The 23242-nt window shown below is 47.1% G+C and overlaps 10 protein-coding genes across 10 annotated transcripts; 5 read left to right on the top strand and 5 right to left on the bottom strand.

Moving 5' to 3' along the window:
* Window positions 1–627: 627 nt before the first annotated feature.
* Window positions 628–1629, bottom strand: FPOAC1_007206 (uncharacterized protein; the record flags this gene model as incomplete). The annotated part of the gene is made up of 1 exon (XM_044851674.1): window positions 628–1629. One exon carries the CDS (start codon window positions 1627–1629, stop codon window positions 628–630), a length of 1002 nt encoding a protein of 333 aa, XP_044710386.1.
* A 921-nt stretch (window positions 1630–2550) lies between these two features.
* Window positions 2551–3927, top strand: FPOAC1_007207 (uncharacterized protein; the record flags this gene model as incomplete). Its single annotated transcript, XM_044851675.1, has 4 exons — window positions 2551–2736; window positions 2858–3390; window positions 3502–3579; window positions 3636–3927. 4 exons carry the CDS (start codon window positions 2551–2553, stop codon window positions 3925–3927), a joined length of 1089 nt encoding a protein of 362 aa, XP_044710387.1.
* An 840-nt stretch (window positions 3928–4767) lies between these two features.
* Window positions 4768–5448, bottom strand: FPOAC1_007208 (uncharacterized protein; the record flags this gene model as incomplete). The annotated part of the gene is made up of 1 exon (XM_044851676.1): window positions 4768–5448. One exon carries the CDS (start codon window positions 5446–5448, stop codon window positions 4768–4770), a length of 681 nt encoding a protein of 226 aa, XP_044710388.1.
* A 3292-nt stretch (window positions 5449–8740) lies between these two features.
* On the top strand, window positions 8741–9211 carry FPOAC1_007209 (uncharacterized protein; the record flags this gene model as incomplete). The annotated part of the gene is made up of 1 exon (XM_044851677.1): window positions 8741–9211. The coding sequence occupies one exon, from the start codon at window positions 8741–8743 to the stop codon at window positions 9209–9211; it is 471 nt and encodes a 156-aa protein (XP_044710389.1).
* A 494-nt stretch (window positions 9212–9705) lies between these two features.
* FPOAC1_007210 (uncharacterized protein) lies at window positions 9706–11285 on the top strand (the record flags this gene model as incomplete). The annotated part of the gene is made up of 4 exons (XM_044851678.1): window positions 9706–9726; window positions 10279–10336; window positions 10440–10865; window positions 10924–11285. The coding sequence occupies 4 exons, from the start codon at window positions 9706–9708 to the stop codon at window positions 11283–11285; spliced, it is 867 nt and encodes a 288-aa protein (XP_044710390.1).
* Window positions 11286–12370: 1085 nt separating this feature from the next.
* On the top strand, window positions 12371–13502 carry FPOAC1_007211 (uncharacterized protein; the record flags this gene model as incomplete). The annotated part of the gene is made up of 3 exons (XM_044851679.1): window positions 12371–12592; window positions 12637–12777; window positions 12855–13502. The coding sequence occupies 3 exons, from the start codon at window positions 12371–12373 to the stop codon at window positions 13500–13502; spliced, it is 1011 nt and encodes a 336-aa protein (XP_044710391.1).
* Window positions 13503–16423: 2921 nt separating this feature from the next.
* FPOAC1_007212 (uncharacterized protein) lies at window positions 16424–16858 on the top strand (the record flags this gene model as incomplete). Its single annotated transcript, XM_044851680.1, has 1 exon — window positions 16424–16858. One exon carries the CDS (start codon window positions 16424–16426, stop codon window positions 16856–16858), a length of 435 nt encoding a protein of 144 aa, XP_044710392.1.
* Window positions 16859–17498: 640 nt separating this feature from the next.
* On the bottom strand, window positions 17499–18496 carry FPOAC1_007213 (uncharacterized protein; the record flags this gene model as incomplete). The annotated part of the gene is made up of 2 exons (XM_044851681.1): window positions 17499–18209; window positions 18263–18496. 2 exons carry the CDS (start codon window positions 18494–18496, stop codon window positions 17499–17501), a joined length of 945 nt encoding a protein of 314 aa, XP_044710393.1.
* A 1018-nt stretch (window positions 18497–19514) lies between these two features.
* FPOAC1_007214 (uncharacterized protein) lies at window positions 19515–20449 on the bottom strand (the record flags this gene model as incomplete). Its single annotated transcript, XM_044851682.1, has 3 exons — window positions 19515–19664; window positions 19718–20093; window positions 20154–20449. The coding sequence occupies 3 exons, from the start codon at window positions 20447–20449 to the stop codon at window positions 19515–19517; spliced, it is 822 nt and encodes a 273-aa protein (XP_044710394.1).
* A 1020-nt stretch (window positions 20450–21469) lies between these two features.
* FPOAC1_007215 (uncharacterized protein) lies at window positions 21470–22253 on the bottom strand (the record flags this gene model as incomplete). Its single annotated transcript, XM_044851683.1, has 3 exons — window positions 21470–21830; window positions 21888–22159; window positions 22227–22253. The coding sequence occupies 3 exons, from the start codon at window positions 22251–22253 to the stop codon at window positions 21470–21472; spliced, it is 660 nt and encodes a 219-aa protein (XP_044710395.1).
* Window positions 22254–23242: the final 989 nt, after the last annotated feature.

Consider the following 23242-nt stretch of genomic DNA (forward strand, 5'->3'; position numbering starts at 1 on the left):
CTTCAGTACCCAAGTTTGTATCGAGTTCAAGATCCAGGGTCCAGTGTGTCAGGTCGTTCTGTGACAGACTACAGGATGTTACCGTCGATGTAGGTCATCCCATCGACCCATTAACCTACGGAGATACCTTCATTGGAATGCAAATACTACCCTCCTGCCCAAAGCACTCTGTTGGGGCAAAAGATGTGGAAGCATGTCGAGGGGTTCTGGAGAACATCAACAGGAACTGCCCTAAAGCGGGTGGCGTATATAGCAGCGGTTGTGTAACGTACTATTTACTCAGGAAGTGACATATACCGGTTAAGAAGTAAGATAGAATTGTAGTTTTAGTTGCGTAGTTTTCCTTTAAGCCAAAGAATACGATAGAGCCTAACCGCACGAGGTCTCCTTACATATAAACGTGGGATGGCACAGTGACATATTATCAGCCGCCGTCACGACACAAACTTTGACCTCTCCCGTGTGGGTAGGTACATCTTAGACATGGTCCATAACTTGCATCACTCTTCATAGCTTTCGAATCTTATATGTGCGAGCCAAGATATTTAGTTTAAGAATATTGATTCGCGAATTTCTACAGCGCTAGTTACCTCTAAAATCCACAACTCATCTTCTTTCGTGTGGTTTTTAAAGATTCTCACAGGAAAGGATCTTGATGCTCATGGTTCGCCTGGTAGCCTCAAGAGTAGAGGTAGATATAAGAATGTGAGATACCAACAGTCGGAGCCTCGTCACAAAAGCGAGAAAGTCAATGACAGTGTAGGGATCATCCTCTGCGACCACCTCATCCCACCACAATTGCTCCGGCGAAAGTACATTCTCATCGAGTAACACCTCTGTAAATCGAAAGTTATCTGTTTCGAAGGTCTTGAGATCTCGCCCCTTGACTTCACTTTTCGATGAAACCCAATGTTTTCGTTTGATCCGGTAGTTTATGAGCCATAGTGTCTCCAGTCCCCCGAACCTGACGCCGTATACGATATAGGAGCATAAAGAGTCAAGACTTCCAATCCATGGAGAGTCCTGTAAGCTCGAGGCCCAGATTGGATGGTACTGCCACCCTACATTCCGTATGTGCACCAGGCTTGGGACTGTGTCGAAGGGAACGATATCCTCTAACAAAGACCAGCTGAGCATGTCAGGATTGTCGAACTGCAGAATGAAGAGATCCTGACTGGGCGATACGATGATTGTGCGCTTCTGGGATGGTAGACTCCGTAACGCGCCTACCTTCCCTTGGCGATTGCCACGTTCCACCTTTGTCTGAACGACCATGGGTTTGGTGGACTCAATGATGTCCCTCATAACGCGATGAGAATGTCTGCAGGCATTCCAGAGACCCGAGTCCACCACATAAGTTGAAGGGTTGTTTTTGGTCCATGAAGCTAGGGTTTCGTCAAATGTATTGACTGTACTGGATATAGGACCGAAGGTCCACTTCGGGGCCGTTAGGCAATAAGTAGCGGCCCAAGGGGCTTCTTGTGTGTTCTCTCCATGCGGCTGTCCCCTTGAATCACTGCTCAAGCTGAAGACCTGTACACCAGGCTTTGTGGGACGAACTGCGAAGCTCCAAATCTCGGTCCGAAGCTCAACGGGAAGGCTTCCGAAAAGGTGAAATGAATTGAGCATCCTTTTCTCCTATGGAATATGTGAAGACACCCATCACGCAGAGGGTTTCACTTGTAGTATTATCTAGTTGTTTCAGGACACCAAAGTCTGTAACGTCAGTTCTAGAGATATGTTCGAGCCATTTTTGATCCATGCTCTCCACAGATCAACAACATCACAGAGAAATCTGGAACCGCCGATATTAGCCGGTGGATGGTTGTGAACAACGTCTAATATTGCCGATGCCATATGAAGCACAGTTACTGGTTGGTTTTCCCTCGCGCATATCAACATACTACTCCGACAGAGTATGAAGCTCGCTCAAAACTGGTCGATTTTGTATACACATGCACTGGTCCAAATACATCGCTCAAAAGGATAGTATTACACCACTACTGTGCCTGGATGGGATGCATTCCAGATCGATAACGAAGGCACTTACCCTACTCTCCCTCATCGTTGGATAGTGCACCGACATCAGCATAGCTTATAACCGGCGTCTTTATGTTGAATTTTAAAATTCATAAGATTTAAATAGCTTGCCCTATTCGTATAGTCCCAGGTCGGAGGTGAAACCGTGAGAGGCTGTACTGACTTTCACCGGGCTTATTTACACCGAAATAACAGCAGAAACGCAAAGGGATGGAGGTTCAAACGGCGAATATGGGACGATGCGGCTCCGTTAAGACTATTTTCCTATATTTGACGAGGCCCCTAGAAGAGCTATAAGATCATGGTATTGAAGCAGGCAGAAACGTAACCCTGCCCTAGAAGAATTCCGAAATCGAACTGTAGTTCTGCAGTAATTCAACCTTGCGATACATAATTGCAAGTGTAATGCAAGAAAAACCGAGCTTTCATCTATCAGTCACATACTGAAGGTTAGACCGGGATTGATATCATAAGACCTGTGTATAGCTGCTATCTATCTCGGCCTAAAAGATGGCTTGGAATACCAGTGAAAAGGCCCTCGAGCTCTTCATAATTCAGATTTGCAGTACGGTATTTGTGTACCTCTCAGGGTGTTTACGGTTCTGGGCGCAGTCTATCAATGGGAGAAAGAAGATGAGCGATGCAAAAGATGAGAAGCCGCATCCACTGGATGACAAGTTGATGTATATGTCGGTGGTAAGCTTACATTCCGCGTTCAACTACTATGCAATGCATGACTACAGCTGCAATCTTTTACATGAGCTCTCTTATCTTTGGAGTATGTGCAGGATACCACTGACAGTGATTACTCTCGTAGCTTCTATACATCTCCCAGGCTATCCTCATAGTACGAGGCATAGTCGGAGGCGGAATCGGGCAGCATGCGGATAACTTGAACGAGGCGGAAGTTGTCAAAGGCTTCCAGACATGGTATTTCGGGGAACTACTATACGCCGCACTTTCATGCTCCGTCAAAACATCGTTAGTCGTGTATCTCCGCCGGGTGTATGTCGTCAACAGTCCCTCACTTAAAATCATTTTGAATTTATGCCTTGTCTGCATCTGGGCTACGTCGACTGCGTTTTTCTTTGCCAGCATTTTCCAGTGCTCCCCCGTTGGCTACTACTGGGGTCAATTCAGGCGCCCCACTGTGCCTGAGAGATCTGACAAAACCATTGTGCGTGGGAAATGTCACAAAAACATTGTGCCGATTGCTGGTATAGTCCTTAGCATCGTTTTGGCTATCAGCGACTGGGTCTTGGCTCTGGTACCTATCATGAGCCTATGGAAAGGGTCGTTACCTTGGAAGACCAAGTTTGGAATTCAAGCACTGGCTAGTTTAGGGGTCCTGTGAGTTCCATTTTGTATTCCTATCAGCTGGCTTTCACAGCGCAAGGATAAACATCCCGATAGGTGTCTTCTTACCGTTTAATGCGTTGCTGACGAACCCGGATATGGCAGCGCCGGTGTGGTGATGATTGTTCGCATTCCCTATATCAAGATGTTGGAACCCACAAAGGATTTCCTTTACGAAACGGTGTAAGACACGCGATTTATCTACTTTCCCCTATGCTTGGCCACTTACTTCGATACAGAGATGTGGCCAAATGGACTGTTATAGAGGCGACTCTGGGAATCATAGCGGGATGTTTGCCAAGTATTTGGTCATTGGTACGTTTCGCGAGATCCAGACGTTCCTCACCAAGCCTTGACCGGGCAGACGATGAGAAGGCAAACACGACCCACCACAATCGCCGCACTATTCTCGTCGAAACAACTGTTGATATCTCGACACGATATATCAATAATTCCGACGACCGTCCGAGACACAGTTGGACAAGCGACTTCGGGCTTGATTGGCAGCAGAATCGAAGCAGACCGGCATAGGAAATGTCAGACTCCAATTTTGACTAACAAGAGTTTTGAAGACTTTCGAATTAAAGAAAAAGAAGATTAGATAGTAGATCAAACAGGGAAGTTAAGAAAGAATAAAACACTGATTTCAAAAAAAAGCTTGAAGAATACTGTATATACTTTTATGAAACCCTGGACGCCAGTAGAGAACGGTGAGTAAACTACAAAACCGACTGGTTCAAGGGAAACACTCACGTTGAACGCTCTGTGGGGCTGACAATCACCTATTCGATCATGTCGAGAACGAGTACTTTGAAAAGCCTCACGTCGAAGCACTTTCGTCTTCTACAACCCGTCTTGAGGATATATGCGAGCAGTTGTTGGGAATGAGTCGCCTAATTATTGCGTTTCTAAGTCAGAAACAATACCAACGAGTTCCTGTGATAGCCAGTATACTCACCTAACCGAGCGAAGAGACATATCGGTGAAAAAGCAATTCTCTGACGGTTACAGGCTTCCTAGAAGGAAGTATCGAAAGCTGCTGGCTGCCTAGCTATTGACGTTAATGATATGGTTCATGCTCCTGATTATATAAGAATACGCCACACTCAGGAACTTGAGTGCAAGAAGCATATCAGCTTTGGAGAGAATCAAATAAATACGACTGTTGTTTCTTTCTTCAAGAGGTTCTATAAGTATGATCTTTAATCGATTTTTATCTAGCACATAGACACATATATAATAAAATAGCACACAAAAACTCTTGACGTGGGATTTTACAGCTTTTTTACGCTTCCGAATAGCTATCTGCATTTTGCAGTCACCGCAGGGACTCGAGCCTCACCTTGGTGCCTTGAGGTTCTCTGATACGAGCTAACCCTCGACACCTTCATCTAAACTCCACGCATCGTCTTCCAAATATCCCCATGCTGAAGCCTCATTGAAATCTCCACTATCATACGTGCCATCATCGTCCGTGGGGCTGTTCAAGCTGTCGCCTCTACTACTCTCAAGACTAGATAGAGTGCTCCAGTCATTAGGCAGATCTTGGTCTACATTTTCTGTCGGAGAATGCCACTCGACCGTGATCCTTTGTAGTTGAGGCATCTTAGCAAAATAGGTTAGTCGCTGGATGTAGTCCAATAATTGCCCACAATGACATTCGTTCCGTTCCACTTTCACTGTGAGATCACGAACTAGCATCTCGACCGGAACAGCATCTTCCCAATCGCCAAGCATGTCGTCCAAGAAGCGAGATAGTCCGCTCAACAGGAGCACAAATGAGTTCTCCTCATAGAACACTCGTCGAGCTTCTAGTAGAAGATGTTTTTTGGACTCGTCCTCGTCGAGGAACTTCTTCAGAAGGAAAAACCTTCCAATGCTCTCGTCATCTGACCAAGCGATAGGCTCTTGCACTAGGATTGGTTTGTCCTTGTTGACTAGGTACTTGTGAAATAAGGAGCGACGATCGTCTGATGGCATATCGTAGATGTCATCAAGAGTTGTCCCGTCCCCCGATCCGATGAGATCGTCGTTGGCGGTTGGAAGTTGCATCTCTTCGGCCTTGCGAAATACCGATAGCGGCTAACGAAATGCGTCAGAAGCTCTAACTCCGGGCGAGGGCACTATTGGAGTATCGATGAAGGGTTTGGGGATCACTCACCTGCAGAAACCTTTGTATACTAGTCCCTGGTTGAGAGAATGGCCCCAGATGTTCGTTGCCTTGCATCCTAAACTCCTGTAGCTGGTGGGTTATCGCTGTGGGAGATTCAGTCAAAGCATTGATTTTCCTAAACACGGGGCTATGTGATATAAGAAGTCCCCTCAGGACTCACAACCTCCTCAGTCCCTTTTTAATGGTACAGAGGACCACGAATATCTATGGCATGAACAATGTTCGCACGCCCGTCCATATATTACATGTGCAGAACTAGCAAGTCGAATGTAGCAACTTCTGATCGGATCCGTTTTTGGCGCCAAAGTCTAAGTCAACGTAACCCACAAATTCGCATCCAATCCGTACATGTACGTTACGATCAACGATATGGTGTTGAAAGATAGATCTACCAATGTATCGTGTATGTTATGGTAACGGGTCGTCATGGTACTGATTTTAGCGAGGCCCTGCATAGCCAGGATGGATTAGGTCAATAGGATGGGACACGTTAGACGTCTCGTCTTCAACATTCACCATTTGCACATGATATAGGCCACTAAACTCTAAGAGTAGCGATATCGAATCTGGAGAAGCACATTCGTTATCTTTTATTTCATACAGGGTGGTGCGGGTCCAGCGTCAGTAGTTTATTATTATAGTTTTAATGGAAATGCCCCAAAATGGACTAAGCGTGGCGCATGCCATATGCACAGAGAGCCGAAATCAACCCTGCCAGGTATCAGCCACAACAGAATCTAGGTATTTCGGCGTCCGGGCTTCAAAGACTCGTATAATAATCAACTTATAACCACTTACTTCTTATAAGAGCCAGCTCGGACTATCCTCATCATTTTTCCGGCCGTGCATGGGGTTTAAATTCACTTAGGATCACTGATACTCATCTAAATGCTGTTAGTGAGTACGAAGGGCAGGGATCATCCCATGGTCGGCGGTACACTGGGCATGCGCCACGTTTAGTCCATTTTGGGGCACTCTCAATAAAACTACAATAATAAGTTACTGACGCTGGACTCGCACCACCCTCCCTGTACGCTAGCTTTGTCTAGCTCCCGATGATCTCGCCTTGTCTTGATATCTTTTGTAAAAATCTTCAATGGTGGGAAGATCGTCATCGTCGTCTTCATCTGTGGGTTGACTATGAGGCTGACGGGAGGAAGAACTAGTTTTTTGATCTGAAGATATCGCTGTGTTCTCCTGTACCTAACCTTACTTATTAGACATGCGTCCGGCGTCTTCCGAGTTACGTACATTTGGCTTCCTTGCCAGCTTTGCTGATCTGTTTCTTGCTTTCTTCGGCTTACTAGATGGTCTCAGTAAATGAGCATCCCATGACCCATTATTCATGAGCCTCTTCGCACGGTCCGTTGGTACGCGACGGCGTGTGTGCCGCCTCAAAGTTTCGGCCTTGACGTATTGAGAGTCTGCGTTTGGCTTTTCTTCTGTTCCCGCCCGGCTTTCAAATGTCAAGGGATTGGGAATAGTGTTTTTGCGCCGCGGTTGGACTGTCCTTCCAACTCCATGTGGGTTTTGCACAACTCTTCTCGTACCAGAGGGCCGATTAAGGCCTCTTCCGTAAGTTATAGTAGTGATATTCGGCATATCATGCATCCTTGTTTGCGGGATAAAGCATTGGAAAAGTTTCGTGATGGTTTTGAGAGGCATCAGTTGAGCTAGATAGGCATATCGGGGTGATATATTCGATACAGTCCAGCACATTGAATGAATGGAGAGCATGGCGATGCGTCATCTTTTATAGTTAGGGCATACCTATCTATGTACGTACCTCTCTGAAGGTGGCGAGCCGGTAACACACAGCCAGATATTTCTCGCTAAACTATTTTAATCCAAGCCATGGCCATCATCACTCCCAATGCAAAGCTGTAGCATTGTGGGAGATTGAACTTCAAATCCATGATTTTCCTAAAAGGGAATGGGGATCACAAGTCATGCACATTGACCCTTGGTGTTTGCAATAGGGTGGATCACGAGTAGTTCGAGTAGTTGAATCGGCGGTAACGAGCCGGCCTCATACTGATAGGAGCCCATGTGGGCGCAAGACCGTGCTTACGGCGATGCTTGGCAGTCCAAAGTGAGATGTGATGACGGGCTACGGCTGGCGAGTAATTCCAAGCCTCATATCTGTGTGGCTTTCAGCTCCTCCAAAGATCTCACACCGTTCGAGGCCGGAAGCGCCGTTGCCAAATATGGATATTCCAGCCAAAGCAAGACAGACAGCACCTGAAACAATATTATAGGAGTTTTCGTGAGCCTTTGGGCCGACAGCGATTACAAAACGAGTGATTGTGAGATATACTAAGCTCTGTCGGTAGTCGAGACAGTCCATTACGTGACTACAAGACTACGGGACCATTGCGTTTGTTTGATGTGAAATCCATACTGCAAACATTGAAGATTATCGACAATTCCCGCTGAAAGGTTTGAACCGGCGTATCACCTGTTCTCAAAGCTTGTGAGGCATTATCGTCGAGGACGGTGATATGAACCGCGCTCAGGTTTATCGGTACAAGTTTCAAGATTGGTTTGAAGCACAAATCCTTCATAGTTGTCTGGGAAGATTGATGCGCTTAACAAAGCTGGCTATTTAGCAATATCCACGTTTAGGAATTGTGGTTGCGAGGGTCAATTAGTCCAAAGATTTAGTTTTAGTCTTCCCCCTTGGTGATCCGAGTTTCTCAATTGCGGAGAATCATGCGCTGGTGTTTTCCCGTTGTAGAAGAATAAGTCAACGGTGCCTTGAAAAGGAAGTTGTGAGGATGAACCTATGGCAAATGGTCGTGTAGGTATTTGTCCGGCTGCGACAGAAACGACTGGTGGAGTCTCAAACTTCGAGATACTAGCGGGACAGAGCATAAGTTGTACCCCGGAAACGAATCTTTCTTTTCTGACAAAAGCCTGTATCCACAATATCCATGGTTTTGCTGCTCCTCATTATTTGAGTCTAAACATGTCTTACTTTTTAGGCCCTTTTCGTACGCACACTTTCTTCCTGTTCCAAGACGTAAAGGGCCCGAGGTCCTAGAAGGCAGAACTTGGGTGGAACAGAAAATATTATACATATGTTACGTCGAAGTCCAATAGGCTTACTGGAGCGGGCTTTCTCAATCATCCCCTCAACTTTGGCGTCACATACCCAGGATCTGCACCAAAATGGGTTTACCGTGCTTAGCACCGCTCTTCTCGCGCTTGACACATCTTCTCAACAACAATGAGGGCACCAGTTGGACCGACCGGTGCCATTTGACACAAGAACGGATGAAGGGCGCATTCCGACATAAGAAGATCAGTTTGCAGATGCTCAGGAGAAAGCGCCAGACACCTTCTCAGAGCCATGACACGAACAATCTCGTATCAAGACAACACTCGAGCATGCTCTACGCAACAAGATACGAACCAAGTTGCACCACGAAACGCAGAAGTAAAGAACCTGTTTACCATCACGTTGTCCCTGCTCCAGTGGCAATACCATATTACATCGATCGTGCATGCCAAACTGACTTCTGTCAAACTTCGCCGCCCTCAACAGACGATCTGGTCTTTGCAAGGGCTTTAGACGAGTGCAGGATTCCAGATGGGAGGCCACCTCCGCCGTATGCTCCTCGAGATGACTTTAGGTTGTAATCGCTTTGGACACATGCGGCAACGGAAAACATTGATCGATAGCGGCATTAAACAGACAGAAATGCATTTCAAGATGTCAATAAGTCTTATATCAGATAGCAAGGTTAGACGAATAATAAAAAAGCGGTTGTAGTAACACGATGAGCAAAAAACGAAAGCTTGTTGATCATGCCCTTCAATGATGTTATGGCGATTTTATGTTATATTCAATAAGTCGAGATGAAATAGATTTCAACTCCCTGTTCTCGCTCACGATTCCATGAGGTCACCTAGACAACTAGACTGAACATGCGACAGCATCTTGTCAAGGTACACTATGCGCGCGCGCAGAGGTTATAGAAAATGTCTTTCACAGTTTTCCAAAGCTCGGATGTCTGATTAGGCAAGCCATCATTAGCCCAAAATGTCTGTTTTAGGACGTCATATGAAGTTTCAGTTGGCAAATGGAAATGGAGTGAATAGAGGAAATCGACACTTGAACATAGCTAGTAGCCATGCGTAATATCCCAGTGTCCGTAAGCCTTAATAGGTCTGTGTATTTTTGAACGGACCAAAAAGCTATTTGCTGCCATAAAAGGACTTTCCCGTTCGCCAGAACAACTCATCAGTCCACATTTTGTCTTGACGGCATGTAAATTTAATCTCATTCCTGAGATCGTAAGTGGCTGGTAGGAAGCCTAATGCAATTTTTTACTTAAGTTTCTTTTCGCTCTCACTATACCCGAAAGCTACTTTTCCTAGCAGCCCGTTTATTTCATTCTCGATCTACATTGGAAAAGGAAGGCTTCATACTCTATCGCTATGGCAGAGTTTGGTTTTGAGGATGAGTGTGACATTCCATTTGTCAAAATCCTAAAGTGGGGCGCCTATAAGGTTCAACGGATCGCAGCGACCCCGCTTCGATGACGATCACGAAGGAAGGGATATAAAGAAGGCCCCCAGGGCCAACAAGGAAGAAGGTCAGGAATAAATTGTCATATTCAACTCCTATACTATCTATTGAGAATATCATTACGACCTACCTGCGAGATAACTGCGACTGTATCACTCCTTCCAAATTAGCACAGTTGAGCCTCGACAATGAGGACTTGGTTACCCTAAAGGGTAGGGTTATTCTTGTCACAGGTATGCATTTCCTCACCTCTGGTCCCTACTCGCTGTCATCATATACTCGCCACGTATACGTGTTGTGTTTGCAGACGCTTCGTCGCTAAGGCCTCTGAAATAGGTGGTTCATCTGGTATCGGTTTGGCTACTGTCAAGCTACTACTCTCATTCGGGGCTATGGTAGTCAGCGGTGATTTGCAGCCTCCCCGAAACCAGATGAAAGGTACATTCGAATTCGTCAAGACGGATGTTACTAGATGGGAAGAGCTACTAGTGCTCTTCAATAAGGCCAAGGAGCTATATGGCCGTATCGATCACGTTTTTGCCAACGCCGGTATTGGACCACGAGCTGATTACTTGTCTTCGCGACTTGACGAGAATGGCAACCTGATGGAACCCTCTAGCCAGAATCTCGACACAAACCTCAAAGGCGTCATCAATACCTCTACTCTGGCGATTCATCATATGCGACAGCAAAAAGACGGGGGGAGTATCGTTATCACTGGATCCGCAACCGGCCTGCAACGATTCCGGGCCGTTGACTATAGTAAGTAGAGGGAAACGATTCTTGTACATCGCTTTGTCAACCGGCTAACACATGTTAGCCACTACCAAACATGGAGTTCTCGGTTTCGGACGAGGACTTATCCCTTTGCTTGCATCTGCTCAAATTCCGATACGTGTCAATACCTTGGCACCCAGCTGGACTGACAGCGAGGTCGTCCCTTCCTTGAAAGCCTTGCTGAATAACATAAACGCGGACGTACAACCAGCGTATGCAGTAGCTCGCTGTGCTTGTTACCTCATGGCCGATACCTCTATGAATGGACAACTCGTTCACGTAAAACGTGGAAGGTACGTCGAAGTTGATGACGCTGTGTTGCTTCCGGCATACGATAAGGTCAATGGCGATGGTTGCCCGAGTGAGGATGAAGCTTTCGAGCGGCTCGTAGCGCCAGCTGCATAGTTTGAAGTACATCACTACTCCAAAATTGACCGCGTTCCACAGTTGAAACAAGCTATAGAAAGCAACGTATATCAAGCGCAGTTTTACTTAAGACTTTCCACGTGCATCGTATTTATAAGATCCCGTTTGTCTACTAGTGCCCAAACATACATATTGCTTCAAAAATACGTAATACCACTTAATGTCGTCTTGCACCGATTAGATTCTGATAGAATGGCTAACCACTAGTGTTAGACTGCACCGCAATAGTCAAGTACCCTCCACTCATTGAGACATCACTTTCCGCACAAGCCGTTCGCGGGGTAGTCAAGGTGTGGAAAGTTCACGGTCAGTAGAGCCAACCGATCAAACGTATTGCGTATGAGACGTAATACCTCAAATATGACATGATAATACACGCCCCAGGTGGTAAGTAGCGCGCTGTGATAGCGAAATGAGATTGGATAAAATAGTTCATATGTACAGTATAATATGACGCTTGTAATCAAGTCCTTGCCATAGCCATCGCTTCTCGCCACAGTCAGGTTGTTCTAGCTTCTTGGGGATTTCGTTTACCTTCATTCAGCCACAAGATCATATAAAGCCGTAGCCAGGCCTCTGCCGCTGTAGTCTTTGATGCAATGTCACCTCCTTCCGGTATAACGGGGCATACGCCCCAACGTTTGGCTTCAGCAATGTCCGCCGGCGTCTGAATGTCCACTAGGAAAGTATTTCTCATTGGCCAAGTGTAACGATAACGGCCATAAAGGGCACCTGAGGTATCTAGAAGCAAGGAGCGCCCGAGCCCTTGGCCTCCTGGTACCATCGGCCAAGCACGGTCGCCTTCACTTTAGGTTTTCCCTTTGTTTATTTAGCATTTTAGAATCTGTTCCAGCCCGGTACGAAATAAAACCAACGCTCTTAGTTTATGTTCCACAAGACCTACCCAATACAACTTGCAGATATATCCTTTTTACCGTTTGAAAAATTGAACGGGATATAACCTAGATCAGGTCCTGTGTCCTGTGTTGACAAACCTACACCATATCAGAAGACTGCTTAACGGCGATATGGTTTGTAATATGTTGGCCTTTTTTCTAAGAATGATGTCTCTGCTCGTTGCATCTCAGCCTCTGCTAACCGTCGCAGAGCCTGACGCCACGCAATCGTCTCAGAGAGAGCCTCCGCAGAGTGACACAGGATACGTCAACATGATCTACTTTGTCAATTGGTATGCTGGCTCTCAGTCTCATCTGACCTTTTTAAGCCTTGGATCCCTAGTCGCGGTTGTGGCTGGATCATCTCGACGAAGACTAGGTACTGATTTTGTACGTATCTTAGGGGCACATACGAGAGAGGCTTTCAACCGCAGGATCTCCCCGCTTCTAGTATAACACATGTGCTGTACGCGTTCATGAATGTACAGAATAATGGCACCGTGTACCTGCATCCGGGATATAATAGCCATACCAAGACCATTGATTCTAATTCTTCTCAGATTCACGGAAGATACGTACGCAGGTTTGGAAAAGCATTACGAAGGTGATTGTAAGTAACTAACTTATCCCTACATTGAAACTCATCTGCTAGCATATACGGTTGAAGCTCAGACTTGGGTGTGCTCGTTTGCTGACAGGGGTCGAACCTCAATCTATAGCCTGGCTCGAAAGTGATAAGCAGAATGCGTTTGGGTGTGTTAAACAACTTTTTTCCCTCAAAAAGGCGCACCGCCAGGTTAAAGTCCTGCTTTCTATAGGCGGTTGGACTTGGTCTACAAACTTTGCCACTACTGCAGCTAGTGCCGCCGGCAGATCTATTTTTGCCAAGTCAGTGACTCTTGTGAAAGACTGGGGCTTTGACGGCGTCGACATTGACTGGGAGTACCCAGCTACTGATGAGGATGCCTCTAATATGATACTCCTCCTTGAGGCGGTTCGAGCCGAGCTCGATGCATACGCTGCTGAACACGCACCGGGCTATCACTTCCAACTTACCATCGCCGCCCCTACAGGCTCCAGCCACTACAGCAAGTTACACCTAGCGGATCTTGGCACTAAGGTCGACTACATCAATCTCATGGCCTACGACTATGCTGGATCGTGGAGTCCTGTGGCTGGTCACAACGCCAATCTCTATGCGAACACGGATCAGGCTGGCGATCAATTCAACCATCAACTCAATCCCGTCAATTTTATGGAAGTTGAAGTCACGTGCATCAATTCAATCAATTCCATTTGACACTCCCATTGATTGTTTCAATTCCACCTAGATGCTTTCAACGTTGACCATCGGTTGAAACTGTCGTTAATGGCAGTGGTTCAGGGTAGCGCCCAGTCCGTGTAGTCCCATAAGTCGCATCCACATGACCCCTGCTAATACTTTTGCCCCGTATTTTTGATGCACGTGCCAACTGCACCTAGCATTAGGGGTTTATGAACGCGTCTCAGCTGTCGTCGCGCCCCATGACCCTTGCAGAAAGATCATTGCGTGCATTCTATTCCTTTCCTAATCTTCAAATGGACGCCAACGTACCTGTCAAGTGCCAGAGTCCCGACTGCAGCGCACCTAGTGCTTCACCTAATAACTTGGATGCTTCGCCAGGAGATTGGAAAGCCTTCCCATGGCACAAGTTTCCGGGTTTCTCGATTTCGGAACGCGTTGGCAGGCAGACTTCGTGGGTTTGGCAGCACGGCTTTGACATTCAAGCCCGCGATTCTCCCACGAAGAGGAAATGGGTTTGCAAGCATTGTCTTCGGAAAGCTAAGCCCAAGATGACAGACTTCTCTGCTGTTGGCACCCAGAATATCGAGAAACATCTGTTCAGGGAGCACGGACTTGTCGATAAGTCCGGGAGGAGGAAGCCACCCGCTCTTTGGAAGGGAAAGCAGGAGAAGACTCCCTCAAGGAACATTGTGGAGATGCTGAATCTTGACACCTCAGACCCTAAAGAGCAAGCCATCGCGAACGCCCTCATACAGCGTTTCGACAGGGACCACTTCCAGAGACTGCTCCTTGAGTGGGTGATCGACGCCAATATCTCTTTTCGCCAGCCCGAGCATGGGCGGCTTCGACGTATATTCGAATACCTGAACCCATCAGTCGCAGCGACGAATGCTCATATCTCTCATGACACGGTTCGAAGGCGAATCATCGACCTTCATCTCCAACAAAAGACACGCATAATCGACCACCTGAGGAGTGTTCCAGGTCAAATTCATATTGCGTTCGATGGCTGGCGTTCAAGGAATCGGCATGCTCTGTATGGGATTGTCTGCTTTTATGTTGACAAAAATGGAATCCCGTCGAAGTTGGTCCTTGGCCTACCGGAGTTGAAGAATTGCCATTCGGGGGGAAATATTGCAGCCCAGATCCTCGAGATCTTGGAGAGCTATGAGATACTCGATAGGGTGGGGTACATCACGCTTGACAACGCCGGGAATATGGATACAGCAATGGAGGACATTGCGGAGGCGCTGGGATTCGATCCGAAGAAACGGAGAGTGCGATGCTTCGGCCATGTGCTCAACTTGGTGGTGAAAGCCCTGTTGTTTGGGTACAAAGCTGAGGCTTTTGAAGCAGAAATTGATGGAGAATCTGTTTCTGGCGCTGCCCAGCACGAGACCTGGCGAAAGAAAGGTCCCATTGGGAAGCTCCATAACCTGGTCCATTGGATCCATCGGTCTGACAAGTTGACCTATCGTCTCCGTGCGCTGCAGGAAGAACTTTTTCAGCATTCTGACAACCCCAAGATTCGAGCAAGGAAGCCTGTCGACGTTGTTCGCGATAACCAGACGCGGTGGTTGTCGACCCTGTATATGATGCGACGCGGTCTCTTGTTGCGTCCTTTTCTGGAGGACCTAGTTGAGAAGGTCACGCTTGAATTCAACAAGGAATGCCGCAACGGGGCTAGACGGAGGGAAGAGATACCGCTCTGTCTCCGGGAGGAGAGTCTTCTTGGGGAGAAGGACTGGAAAGTAATTGAGTTGATGGACAAGGTGCTGCTTGGTTTCGAGGAGGCACTCCGGATGCTTGAAGGAGATGCTCAGAGCCAGGTACGTAAAGGTGGCCGTATTGAGGCATATGGCAATATGTGGGATGTTGCTTCAACGTATGAATTTCTGATGGAACGTCTGGAGGAGTGGAAAGCAGCAGCAGAGAATTACCTGGATCCTGAGCACTTCAGGATAAACATCAACCTGGGGTGGGATAAGTTGAACGAGTAGGTACTATACGAAACTGGACGAGACGCCAGCTTACTATGCTTCCGCCATTCTAAATCCGGCCTCACGTTGGGGATATTTCGAGAATACGTGGACCGACAAAGCACAGCTTCCATGGCTTCAGGAGGCAAAAAGAATGGTGAAGACTCTGTGGGAGGAAGAGTATAAATCACTACCGAATGTTTCGAATTCAGATGAGGAACCTCCATTCAAGCGTTTAAAGGCAATGAGTGCTCTCGGAAGACACCAAGCACACAGAACTTCGTCTCTAGCAGGCAGATGTCCTTTGGATAGGTCAGTGAACGCAGACCATGATGAATATGACCACTGGCTGTCGAGTCTGGACGTTAAGAGCGACCCTCTTGTCACGGATCCCATCCAATATTGGTGGGAGAGACGGAAAGATTACCCTCGACTGTCGCGAATGGCTCTTGACCTGCTTTCGGTACCGCCTATGTCGGCAGAGTGCGAGCGTTTGTTTAGTGTTGCTGGGCAAATGGTCTCACCGCTGCGGACTCGACTGGAGGCTAGCACGATAGGGATGACACAGACGCTAAGGTCATGGGTGCGGAATGGCCTAATCGACGCGGTGGATACGTTGGTTGACGTATCAGATGAGGTTGGGAGTAGCATTATATGGGAGACAGAGGAAGATGGCCGAGACGATGGCGAATAACGTGTTGGGCATCTCGGGGGGCGTATGAGGTTCAACATGTTCAATTCAACGCCACCAATTCAATTTGCAGATGCGGTGGTTCAACTCCACGGGCCAAATGCTGAGTAAGCTGTCAACGCAACGCCACGCGAGGGCGAAATTGATGGAATTGAATTGATCGCCAGCCTGACACGGATCTCCCCCAGTCTACCCCCTTCAATACGGATGACGCTGTCAAAGCTTACCTTGAGGCCGGGGTTCCTGCCCGTAAACTTGTCCTCGGCATGCTTGTATACGGTCGATCCTTTCTCGGTTCATCTGGCATGGGGGAGCCACACTCCGGCGTGGGACTTGCCAATAAAGCACTCGGCAGCTGGGAGGATGGCGTTTGGGACTACAAGGCATTGTCCAAGCAGGGCCTCACGGCCATGTACGACGAGAAGGCACAAGCCTACTACGGCAAGCACCCATCTGGTCTCTGTGTCTACTCGTATGACACTCCGGAGGCGGTCCAGAAAAAGGTGTCGTATCTAAAACAGCATGGTCTGGGAGGGGCAATGTTCTGGGAGGCATCAGGAGACGGGAAAGGGCAAGAATCATTGGTGGAAGCGAGCTTCAGATCATTGGGAAATACTGACGACACAGAGAATCTACTTGTTTATCCTGACTCAAGATACAAAAACATTGCCGCAGGCTTGGAAGCAGGAGTTATGATTTAAATGGCAATACAGCTACGAGATAGATAGGCAGTCTAGGATGCAGAACATTCCATGAGCTTATCAGAATAGGTTGTGCAGAAGCTGAATCGCGATAACCTCGTCGTGGTAATAGCGGAGATCAAGCAAAGGAACAGTGAGAAAAAGAAGCAAAATGCAGTGGCACTAGGGGATCACCATTGCGACGGCTATAACCCAAGCCGTATAGTAACAGGTTTCGGTCGCATCGAGTGATTAGAACTTGGAGTAATTAATTGAGTGACAAGATACTAATTTACTAACACTGTTAAATCGAAACATTCAACGAAGTGTGCTTTAGGTAATGTCGAGAGACTTGTTTAGCTCATTAGACATTGGTCTTCTGACTTCTATATAGACGACATAGTTACACAACGGCATAGGTGAACCGAAACTGAATTGAGAAATCCTTTTGATGCGACATCACCATCAGTAAAGCTCTTGGGTAGCCATACAGGTATTGACTTCGCAGCTTGTCAGCAATCATCAATCACCTCCATGTGCATTGAAGATCTCCTACAGCACTTGAAAAGTTGAGTCCCTTTCACCAAGAAAGGTTTGCTTCAATGGCTTGCTTATGAAAGTCATTACGTAGGACATCAAGCAGGGTTCTCATACTTCTGTGCTACACCACCATCATCTTCAGCCACGTTAGTATCTGTTCGTTGACAACAGCAGGCGATTCCCATAATATCCAGCGAGACCCATCTATCTCCTTACACGTCAAGCTCTCGAAGTATCGATCCATTTCCTCGGTCAGGTTCGTCGGCAAAGTTTCGTCATGAGTGGCAGCCAGAAATAGCGCTGGCATTGAGAATTTGACGGGCTTCAATAAGAGTCGTAACTCATCGAGATAATTTTGTGCCTGTGTTCGATACCAGCGAAGGGGCCCTTCCACTTTAGATTTTCCATTCTGGAAATAACGAGAGACATAATACTCCAGCTCGGCATCAGACAACAGATGGGATCGGTTCAGTTTGGATAAATTATGGAATATGATTCCCGTCGATGCATCGAAGCCGACTTCGTCATGAGGGCCCGTCCCGCCAAACATGGCATTCAGAAACTGTCGGACCTTTGTTTCTTCTGTTATCTCTTCGTCGATCTGCGTGCCCCGAAATTGCAGTTGGTATCTCAAGTTCTTCATATCCTCACTCTGCGCGACGTCATCCAGCGAACGATAGATTTGTGAAGGCGGGATGAACGGTGTGCCGACGCTGAAAATACCCTGAACCAGGTCCGGAAACCACAGAGCTGTACGCCAAACCACCGCGGCGCCCCAGTCGTGTCCACCGAGGATGATCTTTTGTCTTTGGCGACAAGGTCTGCCAGGTCTCTGACATCCTCAGCAATGTTTCTTAAACCGTACAAGCTGAGCTGGCAAGATACGTTGGTTCTACCAAAGTCTAGCATGTCTGGTGCGATGACCTGATATCCTTGAGATTGCAAACAAGGAATCTGATACCGCCAGCCAAAAGCTAAATCAGGAAACCCATGCAGAAGGAAAATTGTCGCCAGTGGCTCATTCTCCGGGTCAGCCCTCATGTAATGGTAGGATTTGTGTCGAACTGTTGCTGTGTGCCATGTTACTCTAGGATCATGGATTCCAAGCTTATCAGCCATGTTTTCGAGTTCGCTGTGTTTGATGGGGTTTTATACGGTCGTCCCTTGAAGGGTGCAACCAACAACCGTTACGTTAGTTTTGAATATTTTCAGGTTGTGATCCAAAGTTTCAGAAACGAAAGGTCTTGTGCTAGTCTCCCCCACATCTATTTCTTATATAACTCACATGGAAGAGAAAACTGATGCAGGAAAAAAAAGTATGTCATCAAAATTTAGAAGCTAAATTGATGTAGAGATGTGTCTGGCCGTAGTGGGCTGAAAGATACAGTAAAGATCCAATTCGGCTGTCCATCTGCATAACCTCTTCGATTTCTAGCGCACGAACCAAGTATACGGGGTGTATATAGTAATCACTGGTTGTACTGTGCTCAGCATATCCTAACGACTAAGCTATAATCGGGCGGCCCGTAGTGGTGTTATTAGGTGTAGCTGCTCCTGGTCGCTCAAAGTAAGCTTATTTTACATTGATTAAACCAGGCAAGCGGCCTCTAATTTCGGCCGTTGCTCTATTGCGAGAACGGAAGAACAGCCAGTTGGACGAACAGCGCGCCAGGGAGATCGCAGCCGTACTCAGTGGACCAGACAGTCATTCAAGGCCAAGGCTGGTGCACAACTCCACTCCTAAACTCCACTGCGAACATCCACGGCTGCGAACATACTGCAGGGCACGCATCATCCCTGGGGATAGGCTGCGTATTAGCCACAGTTTGAGCGATAGTTTCCATGACAAAAGCAGAACCGAAACAATACGATATCTTTCTAATGATTGCTGCTCTAGGTAACCTGTATCATTATACAGCCGAGAAGCTTGTGGGTGTCTAAAACCATTGAACATGTCCAGTTTAGTTAATTGCGACAAATTTGGAATCGCAGGCAAGAGATTTACTGATTTCCTCACCAAATCTCACCCATTTGACTGTCCGGTGGTTTTGCCGCCCACTCGAAGAGTGGGGCTCCTTTTCAGTCAGATCCACGGGTAGCCTAAGGTCAGGGGGGGGTCAAGCTGAGTGTGAAATTGTCAGAGCTGACAAAGTCCAGGTAGATTCTCTTTATACCACGGCCATAAGATTTCAAGAGACCATTTTCGCAGACGTCGCAGACCAGCGATGACTTGGAGCACGCCAATAACAGAGCTGGTATTTCCAAATTCAACACTGCAAAGAACAGTCTATCCCAACAAATTAGCACCATATTCGTTTGAACGTAATCATCTCCACATACCGTTATAGCTTGGGACCTCGTCGTGATAACAAGTGACCAAATATGACCCTGTACCACAACGCCTGGTAAGAATTCGAGCTTATTTGTGGCCACTGAGCCAGTCCTGGATATTAAAAACTCCCACTGAGCGGCATGCCAAATCCCCATCTGCTGCTCCCCCTTTGCCGTGTTACCACCGTAACGCTTAGTTTCGATGCTAAAGGCGAGTGGGTACTGTTGCAGCAGTCTGTCGGTCGTCCAATTGAAGCAGGGCGCCATAACGTCAGATGGGGCACGGAAGGTTGGATCACGTTCCGGTATGAAACGTAGGACGTAGTCAACCCGGCTTGCTGTGTCGGGGAATCTATGATATGCTGAGTCAACGTTTGTCGTTGTGCTGCAGGGCTCCAAGGTCAGTGGTGGATGAGGTATGGATGAAGTCCCAGCTTAAACATACCAAGATATGAAGTCAAGAAGTTCTTGATTTGTACAGCTGTACATATCGCGAGCAAACAGTTCGAGCAGAGGAGTATGCACCATGTTGTTCCACGCTGACTCGTCGCTAAGCATCTGGGAGCATTGGCCAGACCGATCAGCGATGCGCAAAGCACGACGAAGGACTTCCCTAGCTGACGCCCAATCAAGTGATTCACCGAGGTCCTTGATACTATTCGTATCTTCAAAGAACATAAAGCCGTGCAGTCGATCAAGTGGCGCGGTGTTCTTGAGATGCTGATCTAGGGCTGCCTTCATGCTTTGCGGAATAATGCTGAAGCCTCTGGATATATCATTGATATCTTGTATTAATTCAGAAAGGGACGAAGACAAGGACTGCCGCGGTGCTGTCGTGCTGAGTATGTCTCTAATTAATCTTTGGCCCTCTGGCCCGTACATAGGAAATAGTTTGGTCGGTGACTGCGACCGTTTTGAGCGTTTGCTGTCGCGTGACATGGAGGCATCACTTCGCGAAGCAAAACTTGAAGCATTGCTTCTCAAGCCAAGATCTGGAGGATTATCCAGTGGATGCCTGCTTGTGCTTATGGTTTCAGCTCGTGGGGTTTGTTCATTGTCGAGATTTGTGTCGTCGCCATGAGCCCGTTTCTTTCCGGGTGTCGACGGTAGCATCTCTGATGACGTTGAATCTTGAGAGTTCTCGTCTCTTGACCTTGGAGGTGATACGGGATAACGACGTTTTCGGGGCTCGCTAAGTTTAAGAGATCGTCGTCGTTTGAGGGCGCAAGCTTGGCCGGCTTTCGAAATGTCTGGCGTGGGTTGTTCAAAAGGGAGATGATCAAGCCAATGCAAAACTTGATGAATGAGTAAGTTGAATTCCATGAGTGCTATCACAATGCGTGGAATGCAACTACTTTTGCTACGCTGACATTGATGTTGATGCGGATGACAAGTTAACAATAAACAAAGCAGTAATTCTGACAGTAAAAGAATGCCCCGCTATTATTTCGTGCGCGTAAATTGTTTATCGCTTGGTTGGCGGGGTGATTCAAGCAATATTTTGACTTCTTGTTAGACACTAACGTTAAGTTATACCCAATTAGGTATGAATTTTCATCACTTGGCAGGCAATCTACCCTGCACCATTGGAACTCAACATGTTTATTTTCGCTTTCACACCTTCCTTTGCCATTACACTATGAGGCGTATCCTCCCGGGCGGAATAAATTCATTCATTCATTCATTCCATATAAACACTAACACAAGCTCTTTCACTATGCGCCTCAGAGTCCATTCGAACTAACAATCCTAACCCTTCATCTACTGGATAAGCTCCCACTCCTCGCCATGACCTTCAACCTTGGTAATCAAGGCACTGCCCGAACTTCCAGTCTCTCCTTGAGCGAGAAAGTTCCTCTTGAAGTCACTGTAATACATGCGGCAGCTGTGGCCACTGAGAACAAGCTCGCTGTTGTCACTTACAGAAACATACTTCTGCTTACTTTCACCACCGACTGGAACGATGGAAATCTGGTCACTTCCAATGACAACAGTCTTCTTATTGTCATGATCTCCGTCAATGTGGAAGACGAACCGAGTGCGTCCCTGGTTGGTGGCCCAGAGCTGATCGTCCTTGGCGAGCCAGTAAAGCTTTGGGTTCGACTTTGAGCGGATGTAGAAGCTAAGAATTTATAACATTAGTAAATCATCTATCTCAGTGCAGGATTGTAAAGCATACGAATTGCCGCTGACAACATCAGCTCGCTCAGGTTGGTGGAAAGTCTCCGGGTTTGACGAGTCCTGATTGCTCACAGACGAGATCATGATCTTATCCGCCAATTTAGGGCCAAGATCCCAAACGTTCGCACCGCTGCTCCATGTGTAAAAATCGGGTGCTAGACGTGCGAGGTTGTTATCGGCGTTGGAGGATGCCTCACGCCACCACTCATCAATGGTTTCAGCATCAGGCGCAGCAAGGATGTATCGCCAGTATCGCTTCTCTGGAGCTACCTATACGTTGGGTTAGGACATCGAGGGACTTTTTTATGCAGAAAATACAGTTGCAAATGAAACATACGTATTTTACATATGCGTAGTAAACCATTGTGAGCGTAGGTAATACTTGCACTTGAGCAAAAGGTTATACTGTGTTGTAGAGTAATAGAAGCTGAAGCTGATGGCGGAATGAGGATAGAAGTCTGGATTCCGGCGTTTTAAAGTCTAGCTTTTATACTTGTTATAATGCTAGCAACTAACTGTTCCTCTACTATGGGAGAGTTAAGGTAACATTGCGATGTCAAGTTGCAGCTGATTTTCCCTGCTTGAATGCAATATTCTCAGCTGAGGCCCAATCGCATACTTTTCTGAGACATTTCATCATCATGTCTTACCGCCTTGACGTAGGAAGTAATCCGAAAGCCTGAGATTGGAATGTAAGCCTGGAATTGGAATGTAAGCCTTGGAAGTGGCTTGCTGGGAGTCTTGGATGCTTAGCACAGATAGACCAATCAGTCAACCTAAGCTTACCACACACACACACACACAAGTCTATGACGCCCCGTAGGCCAACGCCCAAAGGGCTCCGAAGCTAAGATTACATACATCTCTCTCATTATTGCCTTGCTCTCGCCACACCCATAAGAGTCTCGCCTTATTCTTTCCAGTCTAGTCATCGCTCTAAGCTTACTACAGTCCCGGCCGAAATCAGAGGCCGCCCTGAGTTTCTAGATAGTTAATGTCTCTGAGCACAGACCGGGCCGTGGCTAGTGTAGCTTTTGCAGTGCGCAACGTCAAATGACAGGCTGTCTAGGCCATACCAGTCACAAATGGCCTGTGCTCAGAGACATAATCTAGAAAGCCAGGGCGGCCTCTGATTTCGGCCGGGACTGTAACAGAGGCGCTGCTAAGGAACAGAAGTCATTTCGAGTCGTGACATGTGCAACGGGATTCGGCTGACTGCTACAGGGCCAGGCATTGGTTCAATTAAATTTTCCACATGTCAGAAACAATGATTAATGAACTCCATAGCGCTTGGCATAAGGGTCCCAATCAGCGATCTTAAATCTGTTGTTATGTCAAGTATCTAGAATAGAA

Source organism: Fusarium poae, chromosome 2 (assembly GCF_019609905.1).
Source record: "Fusarium poae strain DAOMC 252244 chromosome 2, whole genome shotgun sequence".
NCBI classification, from domain to species: Eukaryota; Fungi; Ascomycota; class Sordariomycetes; order Hypocreales; family Nectriaceae; genus Fusarium; species Fusarium poae.